Source organism: Entelurus aequoreus, linkage group LG18, assembly GCF_033978785.1.
Source record: "Entelurus aequoreus isolate RoL-2023_Sb linkage group LG18, RoL_Eaeq_v1.1, whole genome shotgun sequence".
NCBI lineage: Eukaryota > Metazoa > Chordata > Actinopteri > Syngnathiformes > Syngnathidae > Entelurus > Entelurus aequoreus.
The window spans coordinates 35071282-35096383 of record NC_084748.1 but is presented as its reverse complement, the minus strand read 5'-3'; the positions used below and the strand labels follow the sequence as shown (position 1 = coordinate 35096383).

Here is a 25102-nt window from a genome sequence, read left to right as displayed (position 1 = left end):
ACCTACAAATTATTGTCGATAAACGATATTATTACCATTGTTTTAAGAGACCTAATTAACCATTGATGTAATGATAATACATAATAATAATGCATATATATCCTTTCACATGCAATAAACTTGGATTCCTTGTATATTTTAATACTGTAATTGGAATTTAAAAAATGTAAATCTCCAGGTTAAATAAAATCAAACAATAATAATAAAATATACTTTGTCTGTTAGCAAAATGTTGCTCTTGAATAAAAATCACAACCAAAAGCAATAAAATGTGTTACAGAGGGGGTAGAGGGCATCAAATATACACAACCAATATAATAAATAAAATGGTTAAATAAAATATTGACAAACAAAGTTGCACTTCAGTATTGAACATGCAAGCAGAGGTAGAGTTGTAAATTTCTTAACTGACAAATAAGTAAGGACATTTGTAAACAAAACGTGCAGCATACCAATATAAATACAGTATAAGCAGATGTGTTAACAGGTCGTATGAAAAGAAAACTTAAGTCTGGCAGATTCCGAGTGAGGAAACACCGACATGACAACATGACAAATGTCCGTTTGCAGCACTTTTAGAAATGCTCGTTCTGTAACAGTACAAAATGGTATTAGATGTATTTAACCACACAATGAGCACACACTATTTTGCAATGTTTTGTTTACACTGACCTGGCTTGTTCACCAAACGCGAAGTGAGTGTTGATAGGCTGATCGTGTTCCAAAAGGTTTAAAATGCAATATTCCCACACTGGTGTGGCGGCATTTTGTTTTGTGATCATGTTGTCCATGTTAGCTGCTACATGCTAAGTAATGAAAGTTATGATGAAAAACGATGCTTGCAAAGCCAAACGCCTCTGTGTGGGAATATTTCATCTTCAAACTGAATGAGCAACATGAGTCCATCAACATGGAAGAAATAGCAAGTACGGTATGCTGTGATGCCACATAGCAACAAAAAAGACAACAAGACAAACCACCCAACACTTTTTTTTATAACTGTGGAAGAAACAGCACATCAAGATTTTTGCTATCAGAGATTCAGAGTCCATTTATTTTTATGTTTGTTTACCTATTTATGATAATTAAGTTATTGACCTTCAGTGGTAAAAAAAATATGACCGTAATGAAAAATAGGTTTATTGCTTTTGAAAGGGTACTTGCATTATTATTATTATATATTATGATTACATTAGTGCTTAATTTGGCCACAGTTACTTTTCAACTATTCAACATTATCATTGTCAAATGCTTGCAATTGCTTTTTATTTATTCAAGATTATCATTGTCAAATGCTTACAGACAATTATATGTTTTTGACTATACAGTATATTATAAAGATCTGCAGTAAGACATGGGCATTAAAATTGTTTTAAATTGCATTAAACAGGCATTAAAAAGTAATTAAATTAGATTTTCTGATACCTGCAGAAACCCTGTAATACATTTTGCTGTACGATATACCGTCTCACAAATTATAGCCGATAAACGATGCTATTGTCAGGATTATTTTGAAACCAAATTAATGTAATGTACATGTAATGCAATAATAATTTATAATGCTAATCCAAGTAACCCTTTTGAAGGCAATATACCGATATTTTTCATTAGTATTTCATACCACTGTAAGTGGAAGGTCAATAAACTTTCATTATCCTAAATAAGTAAACAAACAAAAAAATAAAACAGACTCTCATTTAGCAAAAATTGCTTCTTAAAGTGCAATTGGAAAAACTGGGTCTGCTGTTTTTTTTGTTGCTATTACTTTCCATCAAATAGACACAATATACTTTCTTGGCAAAATCATTTAGGACACCCTCTGGCGATACTCTCTCTGATTGGTCAAAAGCCTCTCATGTGACTACAGAGCGCCATGTTTTGCTACCAGCTTTGAAACCAAATTGGCCATACTCTCTCTATACACAGCTCTTGTCTGAGAAACTAAGCGATTCAATTGTGTACGTTGAACCTACAAGATTTGCCCTCTTAGAACAGAGTGATCGTTCTATACTCAGAAGTATACGACCTGGATGTGTCAACAACGGGAAATTAACTTGTGTGTGACATCACATAAAACGGCCGTGCAACGCTCGCTTTGCTTTTGTCAATAAAAACATTCTAAAGCCTTTATATAAAAAAATAATGGGTTATACTTGTTTACCGCTTTTCTAACTTCAAGGTACTCAAAGCGCTTTATAAATTAAAATAGAAGATAAACATATTTAAACACTCAAATACCAACAATATGGCTATAAAGAAGCCTAAACCATATTTAATGTTTCTTCTGCCAATAAAATATATTGTGTCTATTTTTTTATTTTAAAATAAAATATGGTTAAAAGATGTCAGTGTGTGTGTATAAGTAGCCTAGTTTCTGAGCAAATTTAACAATACTGTGATAATAATGATAATAATAATAATAATAATGGATTAGATTTATATAGTGCTTTTCTATAGACTCAAAGCGCTTCACAGAGAAGTGAGTGCCCATCATTTATTCACTCCACATTCACACATTGATGGTGATAACCGTGATTATTTTGTTCACAATAACCATGATATAAAATCGTTACATCCTGAGTTCAGGACTATGTGGAATGTAGATCGCCTTTATGTCATTTAGGCTTTATTTACACTGGGCCGGTTCGCTCTGTTAAATGCCATTATACAAAGTGGTGGTTATCATTCATATTTTGTCTAGGTATGCCCATACATGCATAATAAATACTATTGTTAAATATTCTATCATTTATTATTTAGTTTAATTGCCCTCACTGGATTAATAAAGTGTGTCAATAAATACACATTTGGCATCATCCCTCAGGTGGACTACAAGGCAGATGAGTGGTTGATGAAGAACATGGACCCCCTAAATGACAACGTGGCCACGCTTCTGCATCAGTCCACAGATAAATTTGTGGCAGAGCTGTGGAAAGATGGTGAGTCATGTTACTATAATGACAAGGAATTCCTCTGAATAATTTGCCAAAAAAAGCGCTACATTAACAAATAACTGCCTGGTCTGCCTTGCTCAGCCAAACGTATCCCCTCTCTGTCTCTCTTTGTGTTATAGAGATTCAGACCATTCAAAGGGCTTCATTCTATGACAATGTCACTAGTCTGGATGAGCCAGCAGGTGAATGACGGGGTAGTGGCATAGCAGACCTGGGCCAAAATAATAGTGCAATTGTGAAAACAACATCCCTAAAGCAGGTTGAACTGCCAGCCTGATACTGGTTATTATATTTTAGCCCAGATCTGGTGGATCATTTGTTTCATGCTTTTGGCAGTGCCACCATTTGCTTCCAGGCTGCATGGCTCCTTGTCTTGGCCATAAGCAGTAGAACTAAGCCCTAACTCAAGTATAGCATAGCTGCCTTTAGCTGAACTAGTGTGCTTTTGTGTGCTGTTATGGGTCTTGTGATTATTATGACCAATTGCCCTAAAGCAAGCTTTTAGGATGTAGCGTAGTTGTTTGGGGTTTGCAAGCTCATTTTGTGTTCTTGCTCTTGTGGTGTAGTGACTATGCATGAGGTAAATTAAGGTCTTGACTGAGGTCAAAATTTAATCACATCAATTTCCCGCCTTTCTTAGTAGCAGCAAATTGACACCAGATGCCGTTTTGTGGAGTTTGTGTTGGCGCTGCGCTCAAGACGTCAGTGTTGGAGGTTTTAAACATTGCAGCAGTCTGTGATGCATTAAAGTCATGTGACTGTAATTCACCTAGTGGGGCACTAAACTGACTTGCTGTGTGACTTTGGGACAGATTTAAAATGTTTCTGCTCTGCCAGTTGGTGTTGATGTAGACCAGCGAAGACCGCTGATATTTGATGTCAGGTTTTCATTTAAATGAGTCAAAACAGTACACAGTGGTCAGATGCAGTAGGTGCCTTAAATTGTATTTTATTGCACCAGAGCGCTACTCGCGAACAGCCGGGAGAATCAAACTTCATTGTGTGAAGGCTAAGGTGCTCAAACATTTTTTTGCAATGAAATATGCCAGATCCATAGCATTTTGAGATGTATCAGCATTACCAAAAAAAAAAAAAAAATACCCTCTTGCTAACATTTAGTTGCTGCAACGATTAATCGATTCATTCGATTCGAAAAAAGTTTATGATTTTTTTTTACACTTGAAACACTTCTAGTGGTCTACATAACTTTAATGGTGGTTCTTTGGTCCAAATTCTGCATAGATTATGGTTTACTGAGAATTTTTAAGCCACTTTCGGACTGTCTCTTTAGAATGCACCGTTTTGTGGGCGGTGTTATTTACGTGGCTCCACTTCGACAGCGTCTTCTTTCCGCCATCTTTGGTGTAATTTTGTAGCACTTCCATTGCCAATCTACTGACAGATGTAAGTTTGAACTATACGCTACTTTGTATTAGAAATGGCAACAGCGGAGGATGCATGTGCGTGTACGAGCCAGTCTGCCCCACAACAAGAGGATAGCGAAAAAGGCCGGGCGACAATGGCGGACTCAAGCAAAGCAAATTGGGTAAATCTTTACCATTTATGAATAATCCGCTGACGTCACCAATGGCAAAGACGTCACCAAAGGGGCAAATACAAACGACTCGTTTGGCCGAAGTATGATGGAAGGCAAGATTGTTCTATAAATATATCTGCAATGCCTCCATAGTTTGTTTTTAAAATTCTCTGGCCTTGTGCAGATTACAAATACACAACAGCATGTACCAACAGGTAAAATAAGTTAGTTTTGCATAATATACCCCTTTAAAGTTTTTTTTTCCGATTACTCGTTGAATCGATAGATTACTCAAATACTAAAACAATCGATAGTTGCAGCATTACATTTTCTAAATGTCAAATATTCGGCTATGACGTCATCCCATGTTTTGCTCATAGCCCGAAGGGTGTGTTTCATAAATTCTTATGATAAGCTGTGATGTGTTGACCTTCCCAGTCCTGAATTTCTTTCTTTGACCTCATTTTAGCATTCACTCATCGTTTCTGGAACGGAAATTTGTACCGGGGTAGTTATTTATGGTTATTTTATGCATTTAGTTTGCGTCTCATGTTAGATACTTTTCCACAAGCAGCCAGAGTTAGTACTAGATCTAGGATGCCAGATTGTGTGCCTGCTGCTGTCTTACGATCATGTGTACAATAGTGCCCCTATCATCCATCTTCATTGGGCCTTGTAACTACATCACTGTTCCTCCTTCCCACCTGTTAAGTAACGCTGGCGTAACTACCTCTCCCCGTCTCCCTGCACCAGTGGATCGTATCGTGGGCCTGGACCAAGTGGCAGGAATGAACGAGACAGCGTTCGGAGCCACCTACAAAACGAAGAAGGGCATGTTTAGAACTGTGGGTCAGCTCTACAAGGAGTCACTCACCAAGCTCATGGCCACGCTGAGGAACACCAACCCCAACTTTGTCCGGTGCATCATCCCCAACCACGAAAAACGAGTAAATGCATAATCTTTATCTATTTGTATTTAAGCAAGTGAAATCATGACATGTTTCATCTAGTTTGTAACACCATTGTGAATTATTGTGACCTACCGGTAATTGTTTTATTTAGTAACTTGTATGGTTCATACGCCATCCTAAACAACTGGAGGATGCACATTGTTTTCTATCATGCCTTTCTCAATATTTATTTTTCCTTTTAGGCAGGTAAACTAGAGCCTCACCTCGTTTTGGACCAACTGAGGTGTAATGGAGTTCTCGAAGGGATCCGTATCTGCAGACAGGGCTTCCCAAACCGTATTGTTTTCCAGGAGTTCAGACAGAGGTATCACATAATACACCTTTTCCTACCTGCGTTACATAGGTGGACATTTCTAGTTTAATTTTCTGTTCTCTTCTGCTGATAGATATGAAATCCTCACACCCAACGCAATCCCCAAGGGCTTCATGGATGGGAAACAAGCTTGTGAGAGAATGGTAATGTGTGTTTGCTAATACTGGGTAAACCCTCCAATGTAATGAAAGTTTTTTTTAAAATTATTTCTGCGTGTTTTTTTCTACAGATCAACGCCCTTGAGTTGGATCCCAACCTGTTCCGCATTGGACAGAGTAAGATCTTCTTTAGAACCGGGGTTTTGGCTCACTTGGAGGAGGAGCGAGATCTGAAGATCACCGACATCATCATTTACTTCCAGTCTGTGTGCCGCGGATACCTGGCACGAAAGTGAGTAACATTAAAGGATTCCTAATATGCAAAACCAACTTTTCTTACCTATTGGTGCCTGCTGCTGTGTATTTGGGATCTGTATAAATCCTGAAAATTTCATATCAAACTCTGGAGGGATTGCGGAGATGTTTATAAAACTTCCTTCATACTCCCTGTAAACGAGCCGTTTGGAATTAGCCCCATTGGTGACGTCAGCGGATCCATATATGGTAGAAATGTACACAAAGTGTTTTGCGCAAATCCGCCATTGTAGTCTGACGTTGTAGTCAATAATCTCCTTCTTTTTTGCTATCCTCGTATTGTGGGGCAGACTGGCTCGTACATGAACATGCAACCTCCGCTGTTGCCACTTCTAATACAAAGTAGTCTATAGGTTGAACCTCATCTGTCAGTCGACTTGACATGGAAGCTCTAAAAACTACAACAAAGATGGCGGGGAGAAGACAGTCGAAGAAGAGCCACGTAAATAAGACCGCCCACAAAACGGTGTATCCTGAAGAGAGGGTCAGAAAGCAGCTTGAAGATGGTCTTAAAACATGACCAAAGTGCCAGCATTACATTATTATTTGAACCCCAATATGAAAGTTATAAAGACAACATTTTACCTGTCTTTCTAAATATGTTTCTTTGAATAGAAGTTAAAGTCGCAAGCAGTGGTTTGACTATTTACAGGACGTATTTTAGTAGTAAAGTTCAGTGTAAGACAGATGTCAAATTTTAAAAAACAGCTTTATTTATGAAGCTTATTGGACGTCATGTAATTCTTGGTTAGTTAGCTAGCTAGCTAATTGACTATTAACATAACTTATGGGTGGCTGTGTATGTTGACGCTTCTATGTGAGTGTGTATGTGTATGTCTATGTGTATGTTTGCGGCCACGCACAAACAAAAACAGTGTATGACTGACAAAGATGTTCACTCTGTCTCTTCTGCTACAAAGTGCAAAAATTTATGGGCAGATTTTCATCTACCTTTCAGGAAATGTCCAAAAGTGATTAGATTTTGAGGCTGATCCCGATCATTTCTACTATGTTACCTTGCATTTTCATTTACAAGCTTCAAGTTTTGTGTCTGTCTAGGCTCGCGTTCTCCCTCCTCCCCATCCACCCATAGAGACAAAGAGAGTGCCTTACTGACAAGAGGATTCACTCTGTTTCTATCATGCCGCTATAGATAGCTTTTAAAGTTATGGGTGGATTTTGATTAAACTTTCAGCAAATGTCAGCAATAGAGATAAGGAACAATTGTTTATATTTTGCGGGTGGTTCAGATCACCGCCTGGATTTAGGACTATTTTTTTTACTGTTGGGAGGTAGGACATGACGGCGGTCTACCCTCTCCGAGTAATTTTCTAGTTTGCACTGTGTATGATCCAACAAATGTTTTTAGCATAGCATTGTAAGTGTCCACCACCACCCAGATGTATTTGTCGTGCTTGTAAATCTAATGACTGTGTTCCGTTGGAAAATGATCTGGACAAAACGTTATCTCTCGCCAGGTCATAGCTGTCCACTCATTGATGAAACAGTGGAGCTCTTTGAGTGCTCTCCGAGTGCTCCAATTTGTATAGATTTTCATCACCAGCATGATGCATGTTAATGTAGCATATTTCCCCCATAGGGCCTTTGCTAAAAAGCAACAGCAGCTAAGCGCCCTGAAGGTTCTGCAGAGGAATTGTGCTGCCTACCTGAAGCTGCGCCACTGGCAGTGGTGGAGGCTCTTTACCAAGGTAAGAACCTTAATGCAGCTTCAGGCATGACACAGCTCAACATCAAAGTATTGCACAGCAATGTTAGAGTCCTTACCTTTTTTTTTTACTTTCCTTTTTTTCTCTGTCAGGTGAAGCCTCTGTTACAGGTGACCAGGCAGGAAGAGGAGATGCAAGCCAAAGATGAGGAGCTGGTCAAAGTCAAGGAAAGACAGCTATTTGTGGAGAATGAGCTTGTGGATATGGAGCGAAAACACCAACAGGTAGACACGTCCGGAAATGATGAAATAGCAATAAGTTTGATAGTTTAACTATGGTTTTTTTGTCTGACTAGCTCGTAGAGGAGAAGACCATTCTTGCAGAGCAGCTCCAGGCGGAAACAGAGCTATTTGCAGAAGCTGAGGAGATGAGAGCTCGTCTAGCCTCCCGGAAGCAAGAACTGGAGGAGATCCTCCATGACTTGGAGTCTCGGGTGGAGGAAGAAGAGGAGAGGAACCAGAGTTTGCAGAACGAGAAGAAGAAAATGCAATCGCACATACAGGTTTGTCTTCATGCGAGGTCCCACTTGATTCCCTACTAGCCTGATTCTTGCTCATTTTTGCTGTGAATTGTCTTTGCCACAGGACCTGGAGGAGCAGCTTGACGAGGAGGAAGCTGCAAGACAGAAGCTTCAGTTGGATAAAGTGACGGCGGAGGCAAAGATAAAGAAATTAGAAGAAGACATTGTGTTGCTCGAGGACCAAAATTCCAAGTTCCACAAGGTAAAAGGGTTTTACGTTTTTCCAAAAAGCTGTGGATTTTATGCATTATTTGCAAAGAGTACTATGGAAAGTTACAACAGTGCTAGAGGTCTTCAAACCCTTTTATTGCTAAAACTAAAAGTGTTTGAAGCTGTCAAAATTAACACTAATTTCCTTTAACGACACTATTTTTTGACGCTTTGTGTGAGGTTCATAAATGGAGGAAAACACACCGGCACTGCAGCCACAAGCAGGCTTTGAACAAACACAGCAGAAAAAGACAGAAAAGTGGACACAAACCCGCGCAGGCGGGTATCTGGGACTAGACCTGGGCCGTTATTCGATAAGTCAATTAATCGAACGATAAATGAAAATAAACTCAATAACTTTGCCATCCTCGATAATCACCATGTGCATGTGTTGTTACGGGAGGCAAGAGCGGTCACTTTTTGAATTGGTTTCAACAGCTGCAGGCTTTATAGTACATGCACATAAACCGTAATAATGATAACCAAGGTAAAACTCCAGATGGTTAGGATTAGGGTATTAGATTAAAAATATAGAAAAAACGTAATTGATAACTACACATTGATAAAATGACGGGCTAAATAGTGCTCGCTTACTAGCTATCTTAAATACTAACATGAAAACAAAAGACATTAAAGTTTTAACCCATTAAGAAACACAATACCCCAATCAAAATGTATACACACACATTGCTGTCTAAACAATAAGATACAGTTTCCACATTGATCATAAAGGCTGTGCTTTCTTTTTTCACAAAGTGATCGATATCTACTCCACAGTTTTGCGTTGAAAGAGGTTTGTTGTGTTCAACAGGAAGTGAACTTGCGTCACGTCACATAAACCTGAAGTAAGAGAGAGTGATCACCCAATTTGCATTTATTGAAAAAACATTCTAAAACATTTACAAATTCAAATGGAAGAAGCTAATCATATTCAAACACACAAATTGAAATATTATGGCTCTTATGAAGCCAGAACAATATTTAACGTTTCTTCTGCCAAGAAAGTATACTTGTGTGTCTATTCATTTTAGGTATTAAAAAAAATAAAATTTGGTTCAAATATTTTAGTATGTGTATAAGTACCTTTTGAGCACATTCAACAATACCGCAAAAATAATGATAACAGTGATAATTTTGGTCACATTAACTTTATTTACCCATTTTATTTATTGTTTTGGTTGTGTAAATTTGAGTGTCCCCTCCTTAACAGAGACAGACCCTATTTTATTGCTTTTGGTTGTGAGTTTTATTCAAGTGCAAAATTTAGCTAAACAACAGAGTATATTTTATTTTTATTATTTGTTTTATTCAACTTGAAGATTTAAAAGGTTACATTCCAATTGCAATGTTAAAATATACAAGAAATACAAGTTTCGACAAAACTATTTTAAGTAAAGCTTTATTTTGTACCTCACAGGAGAAGAAGCTACTGGAAGACCGGATCAATGAAGCCACAACCTTGCTGACAGAGGAGGAGGAGAAAGCAAAGAACCTTGGCAAGCTCAAGAACAAGCAGGAGATGATGATGGTGGATTTGGAGGGTAAGACAACACTCTTGCGCAATCAGTCTCTCGGTTTTCTGGCATATTCCACCAAGCATAGAAAGCTGCAACCCTGCATGCCAGAAGATTAGTACTCTTGGGACTCCACAGTGGATAAGTCCTGCTTCTTTAACACGAACCAAATGAAAAATAAAAACGTTTTTTATTTTATTTTATTTTATTTTTTCTTAAAAAGAAGCTTGGTGCATTCATTTAATCTCCCTTAGTTTCAAGTAGCGATAATGACACTGAGCCAACATTATTTCAATTTGGTAATGACATCTCTCACTTTTTATGGTTTCAACTTACTTCTAACTGCTAACTCTAAGGGCCTGATTTGATAAAAGTTTGTGTGTACTCAAACTCATGCAAACCTGATAACACACGCAAAGCTGATCTACTAAACATGTGCAAAGTGGATTGCGTCTGTTAAGTGAGCAGAACAAGGCGCGCAATCCATTTTGCGTCTCTGTCTTCATTAATAAGCCAAATATATGCTGATCATCAAAACGCCCACAATACTGCCAAGAGAAAATGCAAATATAAATATTTAGCACGCACTATGTGATTTTTCAACACTTATCACAGTTTTGCAAGCACTTTTTTGCATTTTGTTTAGCGTGTGTCAGAAGGACATGCAAACTGACAGTTCCACACAGAGCTGCAGGATCAGTGCTTGCGCTGCACAGACAGACGATGGACAGACAGAGAATCCTCCGTCCTTGGTGTGTGTGCCAACATTTTGGACGGCCAGAAATAAAAATATTAGACGTATCCTCTAATCAGCAATTTCCTTTTAAAGTATTATTGCTGCTGGATGACTTAAGGAGCTGATTGAAACAAATGCAATTGATGCGTTTTGTTGTCCACTGGTCTTTGTTTAAATGTCTTTTCTTTTTTTTTTTTTTTTTGGAAATGTATTACTGCAATATATCTCTTACATGAAAAGACGTTTTTCAGTGTGCTTTTTTTTGTTGCATTTTAATAACTTAAGACGCACAAATGCGCTGGTGATGCGATCCACAGGGTCGTGCACAGAATTAAGTGTCAATGTGCATACAGTGTTTCCCATAAACTGCCAAGATACCTGGGCGGTGGGGGCGTGGCTATGGGCGTGGTCACCATGACATCATCGAGTAATTTGCATAATTTACTACAATGTTATGATTTTCTCTAAAAAGGCTCAAAAAATGTATACTTACTAATTAATAATAACAGTTTTGTTTTAAACGTCCATCCATCCATCCATCCAACCATCCATTTTACAATATAATTACAACACTTTATGTACATATTTATATACAGATTTGAACTATAAGTTATTCACTGAAATATATTTATTAATTGTGGTTCTTACAAAAAATATATCTTGTAAAAATATAAAAGCTAAAATGTCTCTTAAAGCTCTGCCCCTTTAATTAGTGCATACTAAATAATTTAACTTTAGCCTACTACTACAACCATATTATTTACCAGCAACATAAAGTGAAACAGAGGCAGAGGTGTCTTGCCACAGTCAGTAACAAATAAACAGAAAACAGTAGTGGTGGTAGATAGACACAAAGCTTCATCAAACATCTGATCCACTGAACAAAGAGCTCCAAAAATCTTGATCCTACAATATGGGCACCTACACCAACTATATGATTTGCCTGAGAAGCTGGACAGGACAAAAAAAAAAATAAATAAATAAATAAAAAAATTTGTGGCGGCCTTAATTCTTTCGTGGCGGGCCGCCACAAATAAATGAATGTGTGGGAAACACTGGCATATGTTTCTGTTGTCTAGATTGCAATTCAAAAAAGGTGTTACAGATTATAGATATGTGCTTCTGGTTCAATATATTGCACACAGATAACATACATTTGCAGACAATGATCATCTCTGTGACAAAAGCCACGTATGCACACAAAATCCTTATTTAAATAAGGCGGTCTGCAACACTTTTCAATTGTATACGCTGTGTTAGTAGATCACACGCAACCTCCCCACGTATAGTATGTGCTATTTTATTTTTTGCACACGTTGTTCAGCACGTGGTATTTGGATCTTAGTAAATCAGGCCTTAATTGTGTGTTTAGAAATAGTCTAATAGCCTGCACCGTCTTGCAGAGCGTTTGAAGAAGGAAGAGAAAACGCGTCAAGAACTGGAGAAGGCCAAGCGCAAACTGGACGCTGAAACCACAGACCTGCAGGACCAGATCGCTGAGCTCCAGGCACAAATTGAAGAACTGAAGCTTCATGTGGCTAAGAAGGAAGAAGAGCTACAGACTTCCTTGGCCAGGTCAGCTAGAACTTAAAAGTTGTACTGAGATTGCACACCTGGGGGGATTGTGTCAGGAAGTGACAAGTACACGGAGATAGTGAAACCATAAAAAGGCCTCATTTAACGATATCATTGGCAAAGCAACATATTGTCTAACCCTTTGCAAGATAACATGGATTTTGTCAATATGTTGGCACATATTGCTGCTAGTGGCTCTTTTTGTGTTGTACTACCACACACATCCTCTTCTTGGTGCTGCGTAACCAATTTCCACAGCAAGGACACAGCGATAGCACACATCCAAGCCACCCGCATGACCTGAAATAGACTTGAGAACAAAGACAGTAGTGAGATAAATACTGGGACTGTCAAGTGAGCGCTTGCTGTTCTTTATCAGCCAGAGTCTGAGCGTCCACACATACACACCAGACTTGGGCAAAATTCTGAACTAAATTAAGAATGTCTCCAAATTCCAATTCCGTTCTATGAATTTGAATTGAGGTTTCAAACAAGGAGTAGAATTGCAATTCCAATTAGAATTGAAGGAAGTAGAACTTAAATTCCATGAAATTCCAATTGATCATTGTTGTATATTACTACTTGCACATTTCTCAACCAATTCAAACTTTTCAAACGACAAAATGCTAAAAGTTAGCATTTTAAAATGTTAGCGTTTGAGCCAATGTTGTCGGTATACATCTAAAAGGCATGGATATCGTTACTTGGTTCTATCGTGCTATCACGCTAACTGTTAGCATGCATTTTAGGCAATTGTGTAAATATAAAACTAAAAGTCATGGATATGGTTACTTGCTGCTATCTTCTTAGCAATGTTAGCATGCTAACATTTAGCATAAATGTTTTAGCAAATTTTGTAGTTATAAATATAAATTCATGTTGTTACTTGGTTTATGCTGCTAACATGCTAATTATTAGCATGCATTTTAGGCAATTTTGTAGATATGAAACTACAAGTCATGGATCTTGTTACTTTGTGGTATCTTGCAAGAATGCTGCAAGCATGCATTTTCGCCAATTTTGTAGATGTAAATCTAAAAGTCATCCATATTTTTATTTGTTGCTATCTTGCTTGCATGCTAACTATTAGCATTTATTTTAGCCATTTTTTTAGGTATAAAACTAAAATAATGAATATGGTTACTTTTCAAATTATGGAAATTCCGAGAATGCTTTACTGTATACACGTTTTCAAAATACAGTGAATTTCTGTTTAATTTTTAAACAACATTTTAGCATTCAGGCCAAAACCTTTGTTAAAGGTTACAAAATGATTGCTGTTACTTAGACATAAGGGATCTCTGATTTGCAAGTCATCGAATTGCACTTATTTAATTCCAATTTAACAGGCTCTGAGGTGGAGCCAATTCAATTCAAATTCCAATTATTCATATTAATTGAATTTAAATTCTGAATTACAGATATGCACGCACCCACACATGCACACGCACACACACACTATTCTACCTTTCTATAACTACAATTCTTGTCCGCCCTCAGCTGGACTAACACTGAACAATGTACCTTTGCATTTTAAACCTGATGTTGAAAGAAACCTAGAGGCTGAGCAGTGTTGTAGCTCTCCAGTAAAACAACAGAAAATATTTGCACCTTGGTTAAGTAAATTCTTTAAAATTTGAGCCTTTTAAAGTTAAAATTCATAGTTATAAGACCACCCGTTGGTCCAAACATAAGGAATGTTATGGTTACATTCGCAGGGACACAACAGTATGAGTCTGAATTATTGTATGAATACTAACAAATATTCAAAGTGTGCCTGTTCTTGTCCCGTCAGGAGCGATGAGGAGACAGCGCACAAAAACAACGCCCTTAAGCAGATCCGAGAACTTCAGGCCCAACTCGCTGAGCTCCATGAGGATTTGGAATCCGAGAAAATATGTCGAAGCAAAGCCGAAAAACTGAAGAGGGACCTGAGCGAGGAGCTTGAGGCTTTGAAGACGGAGCTGGAGGACACGCTGGACACCACTGCTGCTCAGCAGGAACTCAGGTGCTCTTATGATGCTGCTGAACCATACGAGAAAGAAAGCAGCAGGGCGTTCTTCCCGTCTAACCTTCACCTTTTTGTTCAAAAACCAGGACCAAACGAGAGCAAGAAGTGGCTGAATTAAAGAAGGCGATTGAGGAGGAGTCTAAAAACCATGAGGCCCAGATCCAGGAAATGAGGCAGAGGCACAGCACGACACTGGAGGAACTGTCTGAACAACTGGAACAGTCTAAACGAGTGAGTGATCATGTTTAATTAGCCAATGTGCTTTCGCTGTATTTCTCAGTTAGAAAGACACTAAACTCTTTTACATCTCCATTTGTGCAGTTTAAGACCAATTTAGAAAAGAACAAGCAATGCCTGGAGAATGACAACAAAGAAATGATCTGCGAGGTTAAAATACTGCAGCAGACAAAGACCGAGTCTGAACACAAGAGGAAGAAGCTGGAGGGCCAGCTCCAGGAGTTCACCACGAGAGCCACTGAGATGGAGCGGACTAAGGGGGAGTTGGCTGACCGATCCCATAAACTCCAGGTAAACATCATTGCCTATTATGATTTAGCTGCTGTTTTCTTGTGGGATGATATCGTTTGTTCACATGTTGACTTTATTTAAATCCTTTCTTAGTTGGAGTTTGACAATGTGACGGCCCTGCTGGAGGAGGCGGAGAAGAAGGGCATCAAACTGACGAAGGATGCTGACAACCTGGGAAGCCAGTTGCAAGACGCAAATGTATGAAACACTGCATTGACAAATATCACATTTTCTGTTAAGGCAAAACTAAAAGTAACTTGACACAAGCCCAATTCAAGAACTGTTTAGACTACACCACAAGGAAGAGTTTTAAAATGCAGATTAAAGCCTCTTTAAACTTGTACACAGATTGTCGCAACAGTAAAATGGCAACGGGGGGAAAAACTATTGAGTTTATTGAAATCAAATGATATGCATCAACACAACTTCCCTTTTGACCGTCAAAATAAAATCGACTAATTTAAGTCATGCCTGTTAGGGTTTTGGAGATCTACGATCTACATTTAAAGTACCAGTAGAGTGGAAAAACAAGTTGCCTCTATATTGAAGCTATTATCATATATATCTGATGTATGACACAAAAAGACTTACAAAGTTTGAGAGTAAATAGATTTGATCAAAATAGTATCAATCCCACAGAGATTCCTAATCAGTCACGTGATCGTGTGACATAGTGTTAGGAACCGCAGATCTCTTCCCCACCAACAACAATGCAAATCATGCAGACTTTGTGAGAGCCAACAACGATTACTTTGGGAAAAATTGTGATTCAGAACCTTATATTGTTGATCCTGAATATAATGATGATGAGCTACAAGTTTTAGAAGCTCTGCTAAACAGATCCAGCTTTAGTGAAACACTAAGTATCCTGTAGCAGTATTGCTAACTGCTGAACAAGAAATACAAACTACAAACAAAATACAATTATATCTTGCTATACAATGTCTGGTCTTACTTTGATGACGACTGATAGGATGTTAATATCTTCCGGTTTAGATGAAGCATTAATCATGATCTACACGAAGGGTTAACAAGGAAAATTCTCCCTGCAGACACTGTCTTCGGATGTGGGTGTTGGTCTGCACATGCATTGAATGTCACAGATGAACAACTTATAGATTTATGGCTAAATCCTTCTAATATCCAGATAAAAGACATGATTTATAATCTAGAATAACTTTGACGAGCCGAGACACAATGATGCGGGAGCACCAGTACATCATGGCCATCTCACAGTAAAGCAGCAGAACACTACAGTAACTGTGTGTTATCTATCCGCCGCTAAAAAATAGTTTGTCTGCGTTAGCGTGTATAATAACAACATTGCTAATATTTGGTTAATAGTCACGTCACGATATGTATAAAGAGTATTGTTTGTGGGTTTTGGATGGTTAATAAGAAGGTTTTGTGGGCAAAATAGAGAGCCCCAATAGACTTCATTGTTAGCGGACGTTTTATGTATTTATTAATTTACGACTTAGAATGCATGAAAGAAAGAAAAACTTATGTGTTCATGTCTTATATAGGGATTGTGAATGATAGACAGCACATCGCTGTCTAATTTTGCATATGATCAGAGTTCAGAAGTGTTCCTCCAGTGACGTCTATGTACAGAAATTACAGAAGACATGGGCGGTATAGCTCGGTTGGTAGAGTGGCCGCGCCAGCAACTTGAGGGTTCCAGGTTCGATCCCTGCTTCCGCCATCCTAGTCACTGCTGTTGTGTCCTTGGGCAAGACACTTTACCCACCTGCTCCCAGTGCCACCCACACTGGTTTAAATGTAACTTAGATATTGGGTTTCACTATGTAAAAGCGCTTTGAGTCATTAGAGAAAAGCGCTATATAAATATTATTCACTTCACTTCACTTCTACATTTGGAGCGGAATATTCAAAATGGTTGACTGAATTTGGGACTTTTTGTGATGTTTAGACAGTATTTTCACATACTTTGTATATTGTAAATACAATTGGATGTGATTTAATGGATACAATGAAACACAATTAAGCCTATTAAGTCAACTTGTTTTTCCACTCTATTGGTACTTTAGATCATCCGCTTTATCTTCGACTTAATCTTCATGATCTCACTGTGAATGTCACGCTGTCCTTGGTGCAAAGCAAAGTGAGTGAAGTTAAAGGAAATCAGTGCTATTGTCATGCAATTTTTCACCATAAAATGACACACTCACACAATAGATTTAGTACCAGGCATACCTGTAATCATACTAAATACTCATTTATGGGCATCAAACATCCGTGGGTACACAACCCATTGCAGGTCTCTATATCAAGGTGCTAGTCAAGTATTTCTAACAGATGTGTTTGTTTCAGCAAATTACAACATAGCTCAGGACTGAGCAGTGCTGCTTAAAGAATCTTGGGTTATGGTAGGGTGCAAAGAAAAATATCGGTGACTCGACAACAATAAAACCAGGAACAGAAGGCCGCATTAATGACAATAGCCGCTATGTAATGCTATCTTAGGTCTTAATATAAGTTCCCTTGAAAATAATATTTTGTTCAGGTGTTTGTCTCATTGTGTGGTGCAGGAGTTACTGCAGGAGGAGACACGCCACAAGCTAAACCTGGGCAGCAGAGTGCGTCAGCTGGAGGACGAGAAGAACACCTTGCTGGAGCAGCTGGACGAGGAGGAGGAGGCCCGCCGAAACCTGGAGAAGCAGCTACAGACGGCTCAGGTTCAGGTATGAGGTGACCACCATGTGCCAAGAAAAGGGCAAACGTTCCCAGCAGAATACATTCTGATTGTTCCTTACTTCCTGTAGCTAACTGAGACAAAAAAGAAGCTGGATGAAGATGTGGGAGCCATGGAAGGCCTGGAGGAGGCAAAGAGAAAACTCCAGAAGGACGTGGAGCTTACCAACCAGCGTCTGGAGGAGAAGTCTATGGCCATGGACAAGATGGAGAAGACCAAAAACAGACTGCAGCAGGAGCTAGATGACCTAATAGTGGACCTGGACCACCAGAGGCAGATCGTCTCCAACCTGGAGAAGAAACAAAAAAAGTTTGACCAGGTTCTTGCAGCCACTTAATATCTTTCATGAAATAACCATGCTTGCTGTATCTGACCACTGTGTGCCAACAGATGCTGGCCGAGGAGAAGACCATCTCGGCTCGTTACGCTGAGGAGCGTGACCGTGCAGAGGCGGAAGCCCGAGAAAAGGATACCAAGGCCTTGTCCATGGCCAGAGCGTTGGAGGAGGCTCTGGAGGCCAAGGAGGAGCTGGAAAGGTTCAACAAGCAGCTCCGTGCCGAAATGGAGGACCTGATGAGTTCAAAGGATGACGTGGGGAAGAATGTGAGTATCGCATTTTTCGGAGTATAAGTTGCACCTGCCGAAAATGCATAATAAAGAAGGAACAAAACATATAAGTCGCACTGGAGTATAAGTCGCATTTTTGGGGGAAATTTATTTGATAAAACCCAACACCAAGAATAGACATTTGAAAGGCAATTTAAAATAAATAAAGAATAGTGAACAACAGGCTGAATAAGTGTACGTTATATGACGCATAAATAACCAACTGAGAACGTGCCTGGTATGTTAACGTAACATATTATGGTAAGAGTCATTCAAATAACTATAACATATAGAACATGCTATACGTTTACCAAACAATCTGTCACTCCTAATCGCTAAATCCGATGAAATCTCATACGTCTAGTCTCTTACGTGAACGAGCTAAATAATATTATTTGATATTTTACGGTAATGTGTTAATAATTTCACACATAAGTTGCTCCTGAGTATAAGTCGCACCCCCGGCCAAACTATGAAAAAAACTGCGACTTATAGTCCGAAAAATACGGTAACCTTTGAACTTTTCAATGAGACTGAGTTGATTTTAGAGCAGACCTGGGCATTGTACGGCCCGCGGGCCGAATCCGGCCCTTTGCGCATCCCTGTCCGGCCCGCGTGAGGCCAATCATAAATTACAAAATACATTTCAAAAAGTATCTATGTCGAGTGTGCAATACAACGGTGCTGCTTTTGTTTTGAAAAGCGTTATTTGTATTACTTCCGTGTGGACGTATACGCGTGTGCGATAGTGAGTGAATTGAACGGCGCAATAACAAATTACAAAATAAAGTTTAAAAAACATCTATGTCGTGCGCGCAATACAACTGTGCGGCTTTTATTTTGAAATGTGTTATTTATGCCATATGTCCGGGGGGAACCTGTGAGTGAAGGTGCATAGAGACAAGTGATGAGACGCTAAAAAAAGAAAAGTTGATGACGAATGGCGTGTTTTGGACTGGCAAGTATTTCTTTACATAAATTAATGGTAAAGCCGTGTGCTTAATTTGTGGTACACAGCTTGCTGTGTTTAAAGAATATCATTTTAATCGCCACTACACGAAGAAACACGAGGGAAAATACCGGAATGTGTCTGATGAAGCGCGTGCAAGGGAGGCCGATGCGTTGATGGTAAAACTGCAAACCCAACAAGGACTTTTTGCCATATTTCACACCCCCAGAGATGCAGCCGTCAGGACAAGTTTCGTCATTTCTCACAAAAGCGCCAGAAAAAGTAAGGCGTTTTCTGACGGAGAGTTTATTAAGGAGTGCTTATTGGACTCTGTTGCGCTGATATGCCCGGAGACATGGACTGTTTTTCGCTAACTTTGGATGAGATCTGTGATGTACGTGACACCTCCAGCTGCTCTTCTTCTTACGTGGGATAACTGCAGACTTTCAAATCACGGAGTAGCTGGCAGCCATGCAGTCAATTAAAGAGACAACCACAAGTAATGACTTGATCACATAGGTAAATGCGTGTTTGGACATGTTAGGACTGAAATGGGACAAGCTGGCAGGTGTGACAATCCAATCCACTTTATTCATAAAGCACATTTAATGTTTCCAAAGTGCTGCACAACAATATTAAAAACAATATTCAAATATTATCCTTAGCTCCACCAATGGCTGAATAAAAAGAAAAAACAATTACATATAAAAACAATATAAAATAAATATGATTAAAAACTATTTTTAACAACAGATAGTTGTCCAAATCTGATGGGGAAAAATGTTGGATAATGCAGGATAAAGTGACCATCAAAAGCAATCTGCTTTTGTATAAAGTTAAGTTCTACATGACAGTAGAGTGTTGAATATCTTAAAATGTGTTTTGTGGTAATTCCATCTTTGACCACAGCGTCAGTTGCTATGTCGAGTGGCGATTTCCATCGTTTTCAACAGACTGCATTGCAAAATTATTAAGTCACCCCCTTACTCTCACGCGAGATCCACCCAAAAATTGCGGCCGTATGAACCCCTTTCCCTACTGTACTCTAACAGCAGTGTTTTTTAACTGATGGGTCGGGACCCAAAAGTGGACTGCAGACCCATTCTGGGTGGGTCATGGACAAGTCCAAATCACAGTATAATATTTAATAAAAAAACAAAGATACCAATACAGATAACTTCTGCCTCTTAAGACTGATAGCTGATAACTTATTTTAGATTATTTTTATTCGAGATAGATTTAACTGTAGTTTGTGTACAAATTTATTTTTGGCTAGTTTTGGATCATCTTGTTTAGCAGCGCAAGTGTCTTTGTAGGCTTTCAACACACAATCGTTGCAGTGCTGGCATTTCAGGCGGCTGATAAGGTTTGATGTTTTTGGAGCTTGGTATTTTTGTTAATTTGGTTTTTGGAGCTGTTATTCAATGTTACAGTAAACACTAAATGATCTCTGTTAATTGGTACTAGCCGGGCCTGACCAAGGTAAATTAATTGCCGAGCTGTAGGAATTCTTAATTATAAATCACATATTTTAACCGTGATAGCAAAAAAAAAAAAATTTCAATTCGTTTTTATTTAAACATTATGAGAGCCCTTTAAACATGAAATAACACCCACATAGTCACCTTTACACTCGTTAAGACAGGATTAGGTGCTGCCTGAGTCTGAGCCAATTAGTGGTCACGATACTGAACAGCGCGCTCTGATTGGGTTGGTCTCATCTGGTGGCCAATAGTAGTATTAATATTTTTAGTTAACTTAGCCATGTTTATGCTTAAAAGTGCTTAATTTAGGACAAAAATACATATAATATGCTTTAAAATTCACAACAAGAACAAAATCTGAAGCCACACATTTCAAAGCACATCGTAGCGAGGTAAGACTATATCAGATAATTATCTGTCCAATGTTTATCAGCCATTCCTAATATTCATTATTATTTCATATTATTGATTTTTTTGTCATTGACATTCTTCCTCTTGATATTGTGTTTTGAAATATATTTTTCACATATAATTGAGTTTTTTGTTGAAAAGAAAATGACATGCATATGTTTTAAAGGCGTTTTTTAATTTTTAAAAATGTATTTAGCTTTTACGGGTTAATGGCCATGGGTAAATGTGGGTCCCAGGATGAGACCGGGGTCACTGACTGGGGTTTGTGCTGTAAATCGGTGTGAACGGCAGAGAGCTCCTCTTATATAGAGGATCTTTGACCAGCATTTTTGAATGTAATTTAAATGATCTTTGCCCAGTGTTTTTGTTGTATATTTAAACAAACTCAAAGTACTTACACCTTATCAAGATAAGATCAGACATCATATTAAGATAAGATGTCTTTATTATTTGCCTGACATTTGGTAAGGTACATAGATGTTTAAAGGGGAACTTAACTTTTTTATTTTTTTATTTTGCCCATCATTCACAATACAACAACACATATGTTTTTCTTTTTTCCATCCATTCTAAGTCGTAAATAAACTAACAAAAGTCAGCTAACAATGGAGGTAATGGGATTCGCTCTATTCCGCCTATAAAGCGCTCTAAAATACATCCAGAAACCTCCATCAAAGTTTTATATACATGCTGTAAGTATATTTGTAATGCAGTAATAATAACGTGTAATATTTGCCTATTCGGCTCAATTTAAGCATACGTGGGTGTATTAAGTTCACAGACGCATCACGTTACCTTCAACAACAACAACACTACTAATCCTGGCAGACTTCATGAGAGCCAACAACAATTACTTTGGGACAAATGATGATCCAGAACCTTACATTTTGAGCCTGAACATAAGGAGGATGATATACAAGTTTTAGAAGCTGTGTGCTAAACAAACCTAGCTTTAATGAAACACTAAGCATCATGCTAAGTGCTAGACAAACTATGAACATAATAAAACAATCACTTACTGTTCATTGTCTGCTCTCACTGTAATGCCGACTGATGAAAAATGTATCATAGTCCACCTGGAGGTAAAACGGGAAAAAAAAGGACGCAAACAAGCGTGTTTTCGTGTCTTTCTCGCCATCTTCAGGGTTTAAGTTGAGTGTCAAAGTTGGACAACCTCTCAGCTGTTGAACAACCTACTCAGTGGCCTAGTGGTTAGAGTGTCCGCCCTGAGATCAGTAGGTTGTGAGTTCAAACCCCGGCTGAGTCATACCAAAGACTATAAAAATGTGACCCATTACCTCCCTGCTTGGCACTCAGCATCAAGGGTTGGAATTGGGGGTTAAATCACCAAAAATGATTCCCGGGCGTGGCACCGCTGCTGCTCACTGCTCCCCTCACCTCCCAGTGGGTGAACAAGGGGATGGGTCAAATGCAGAGGACACATTTCACCACACCTAGTGTGTGTGTGACAATCATTGGTACTTTAACTTTAACTTAGTGTATGGCCACATCCTTCTAATATCCAGGTGAGAAGCATAGTTTATAATCTACAATTAAATTTGACCAACTCAGAGGCAATGGAGCAGCTCACCATGTCAATATTTGAGACACTTGTGATTTAGGGCTATATAAATAAACATTGATTGATTGATTGATTGATTGATTGATTGAATATAGCAGCATAAGCTAGTTACCTCTCTGGGATCACGGCGCTGCTAAAAGTAGTTCTTTAACGTTAGCGCTTATAACACTTCCGCTAATAGTTGGTTAATATTCAGGTCACAGGATGTAAATGGAGTATCGTAGGCGGTTTTGGGATGTTTGTTAGAGGGCTTTATGGGCAAAATAATGTAACCCCCCCCAATCTGCTGTCAATTGGACAGATGTCATCCTGCAGTCCACACATACAGTATGTCTTGTGTGACTGCCATCTGCTGGTCACACTTATCATTACACCATGTACCAAATACCATTTATTTGAGGTCGGTAAGCACAACCAGAATTAATACCAGAATGAATACGTACATTAGGCGCACAAAAAAAAAGTGTGCATTACTGTCCACAAATATGGTAAGGAAGTATTTAATCTAAACAGCAGTAGCGGACAAGAAAAGCTTGAAGATGCGATCCTGGCAGTGCCTTAATAGTGTGGCTGTTGCTGCCAACAGGTCCATGAACTGGAGAAGTCCAAGCGTACGCTAGAACAACAGGTGGAGGAAATGCGAACCCAACTGGAGGAGCTGGAAGACGAGCTGCAAGCCACCGAGGACGCCAAGCTGCGTCTGGAGGTGAACATGCAGGCCATGAAGGCCCAGTTTGACCGAGACCTGCAGGCCAGAGACGAGCTGGGCGATGAGAAAAAGAGGGCGCTGGTCAAACAGGTACTTCCATCTTCACATCTCTCCTGTCTTACTGTAAAACCTAAGTGTGGGTTGACCAAGACACGTTTTATGTGGCTTGTATCACCAGGTGCGTGAAATGGAGGTGGAGCTGGAGGATGAGAGGAAGCAGAGAACATTGGCTGTGGCTGCTAAGAAGAAGCTAGAGATGGACCTCAATGAGCTGGAGGGACAAATAGAAGCAGCCAACAAAGGCAGGGATGAGGCCATCAAACAGCTTAAAAAGCTACAGGTGCACACACACACACACACACTCACACACACACACATACACACACATAGAAGTTATCCACCTTTTTATAGTAGGGTGTGTTGATCCACTTCTATCTGTGTGTCCCTGCAGGCTCAGATGAAAGACTACCAGAGGGAACTGGAGGAGGCGCGGTCCTCCAGGGACGAGATTTTCACACAGTCCAAAGAAAACGAGAAAAAACTCAAGAGCCTTGAAGCTGAAATCTTACAGCTGCAAGAGGTAGATGATTGACACTTGGTGTTTCCTGAGACCCACAGTGGTCCCTAAAATGTTTCCCAAAGTACACAAAGGAAATAGAAATAACCTGTTCCTGGGTCAAACTATCACTTCTATTACCGTATTTTCCGCACTATAAAGCGCACCGGATTATAAGGCGCACCTTCAATGAATGGCCTATTTTAAAACTTTGTTCATATATAAGGCGCACCGCATTATAAGGCACATAGAATAGACACTACAATAGAGGCTGGGGTTACGTTACGCATCCATTAGATGGAGCTGCGCTAAAGGTAATGTCAACAAAACAGTCAGATAGGTCAGTCAAACTTTATTAATAGATTACAAACCAGCGTTCTGACAACTCCGTTCACTCCCAAAATCAATCAATCAATCAATGTTTATTTATATAGCCCTAAATCACAAAAGTCTCAAAGGGCTGCACAAGCCACAACGACATCCTCGGCACAGAGCCCACACAAGGGACGTCGATGTGAATGACTATGAGAAACCTTGGAGGGGACCGCATATGTGGGTAACCCCCCCTCTAAGTACAGTCCCTAGTGGATCCACATAACAGCTTATTTATTATTTTCCCCGAGGTAAAGTCAGTGACGTGGTATTTCGTTTATCTTTTAACAACAGCAAGGTATAACAGTAGTGCAACATTTATATCACATAGTGGAGGGGAACTTTTCCTCCTTTCAATAAACACATAAAAAACAGTCTGATACTTTTATGGTAAATCAAACGTTAGTGCAATCACAATATAGTAACACTCGAAATAGTGCAGAGCAATAACAATATATCAATAACTCAACGTTGCTCAAACGTTAATGTCACACAACACAACACACAAAATAAACATGTAAAGCTCACTTTATTAAGTTATTCGTCATCCACGAATCCCTCAAATTCTTCTTCTTCGGTGTCCGAAGTAAACAGTTGGGCGAATACGGCATCCAACATGCTCCGTCTCGTCGAAGTCGTCATTAATCGAGTCAGTGTCGCTGCTGTTGTCTAGCAGTTCAGTGACAAATCCTGCCTTCCTCATATATC

At 39.1% G+C, this 25102-nt stretch overlaps 1 protein-coding gene across 6 annotated transcripts in view; it reads left to right on the top strand.

The window, feature by feature from the left end:
• Positions 1-25102, top strand: part of LOC133634075 (myosin-10) — a 91097-nt gene that overhangs the window by 54381 nt on the left and 11614 nt on the right. For 4 of the 6 annotated variants that reach the window (XM_062027060.1, XM_062027057.1, XM_062027059.1 and 1 more), the window contains 22 exons: positions 2825-2939; positions 3074-3136; positions 5245-5438; positions 5645-5766; positions 5849-5918; positions 6005-6165; positions 7789-7897; positions 8008-8139; positions 8211-8417; positions 8500-8637; positions 10063-10186; positions 12299-12470; positions 14266-14478; positions 14568-14712; positions 14803-15009; positions 15103-15207; positions 17562-17714; positions 17796-18044; positions 18116-18328; positions 23344-23556; positions 23645-23806; positions 23918-24046. In XM_062027060.1, the coding sequence (XP_061883044.1) occupies positions 2825-2939; positions 3074-3136; positions 5245-5438; positions 5645-5766; positions 5849-5918; positions 6005-6165; positions 7789-7897; positions 8008-8139; positions 8211-8417; positions 8500-8637; positions 10063-10186; positions 12299-12470; positions 14266-14478; positions 14568-14712; positions 14803-15009; positions 15103-15207; positions 17562-17714; positions 17796-18044; positions 18116-18328; positions 23344-23556; positions 23645-23806; positions 23918-24046 (3396 nt within the window). The remainder of the gene's footprint in view (positions 1-2824; positions 2940-3073; positions 3137-5244; positions 5439-5644; positions 5767-5848; positions 5919-6004; positions 6166-7788; positions 7898-8007; positions 8140-8210; positions 8418-8499; positions 8638-10062; positions 10187-12298; positions 12471-14265; positions 14479-14567; positions 14713-14802; positions 15010-15102; positions 15208-17561; positions 17715-17795; positions 18045-18115; positions 18329-23343; positions 23557-23644; positions 23807-23917; positions 24047-25102) is intronic. The other 2 variants (XM_062027063.1, XM_062027061.1) reach the window with 1 other exon arrangement.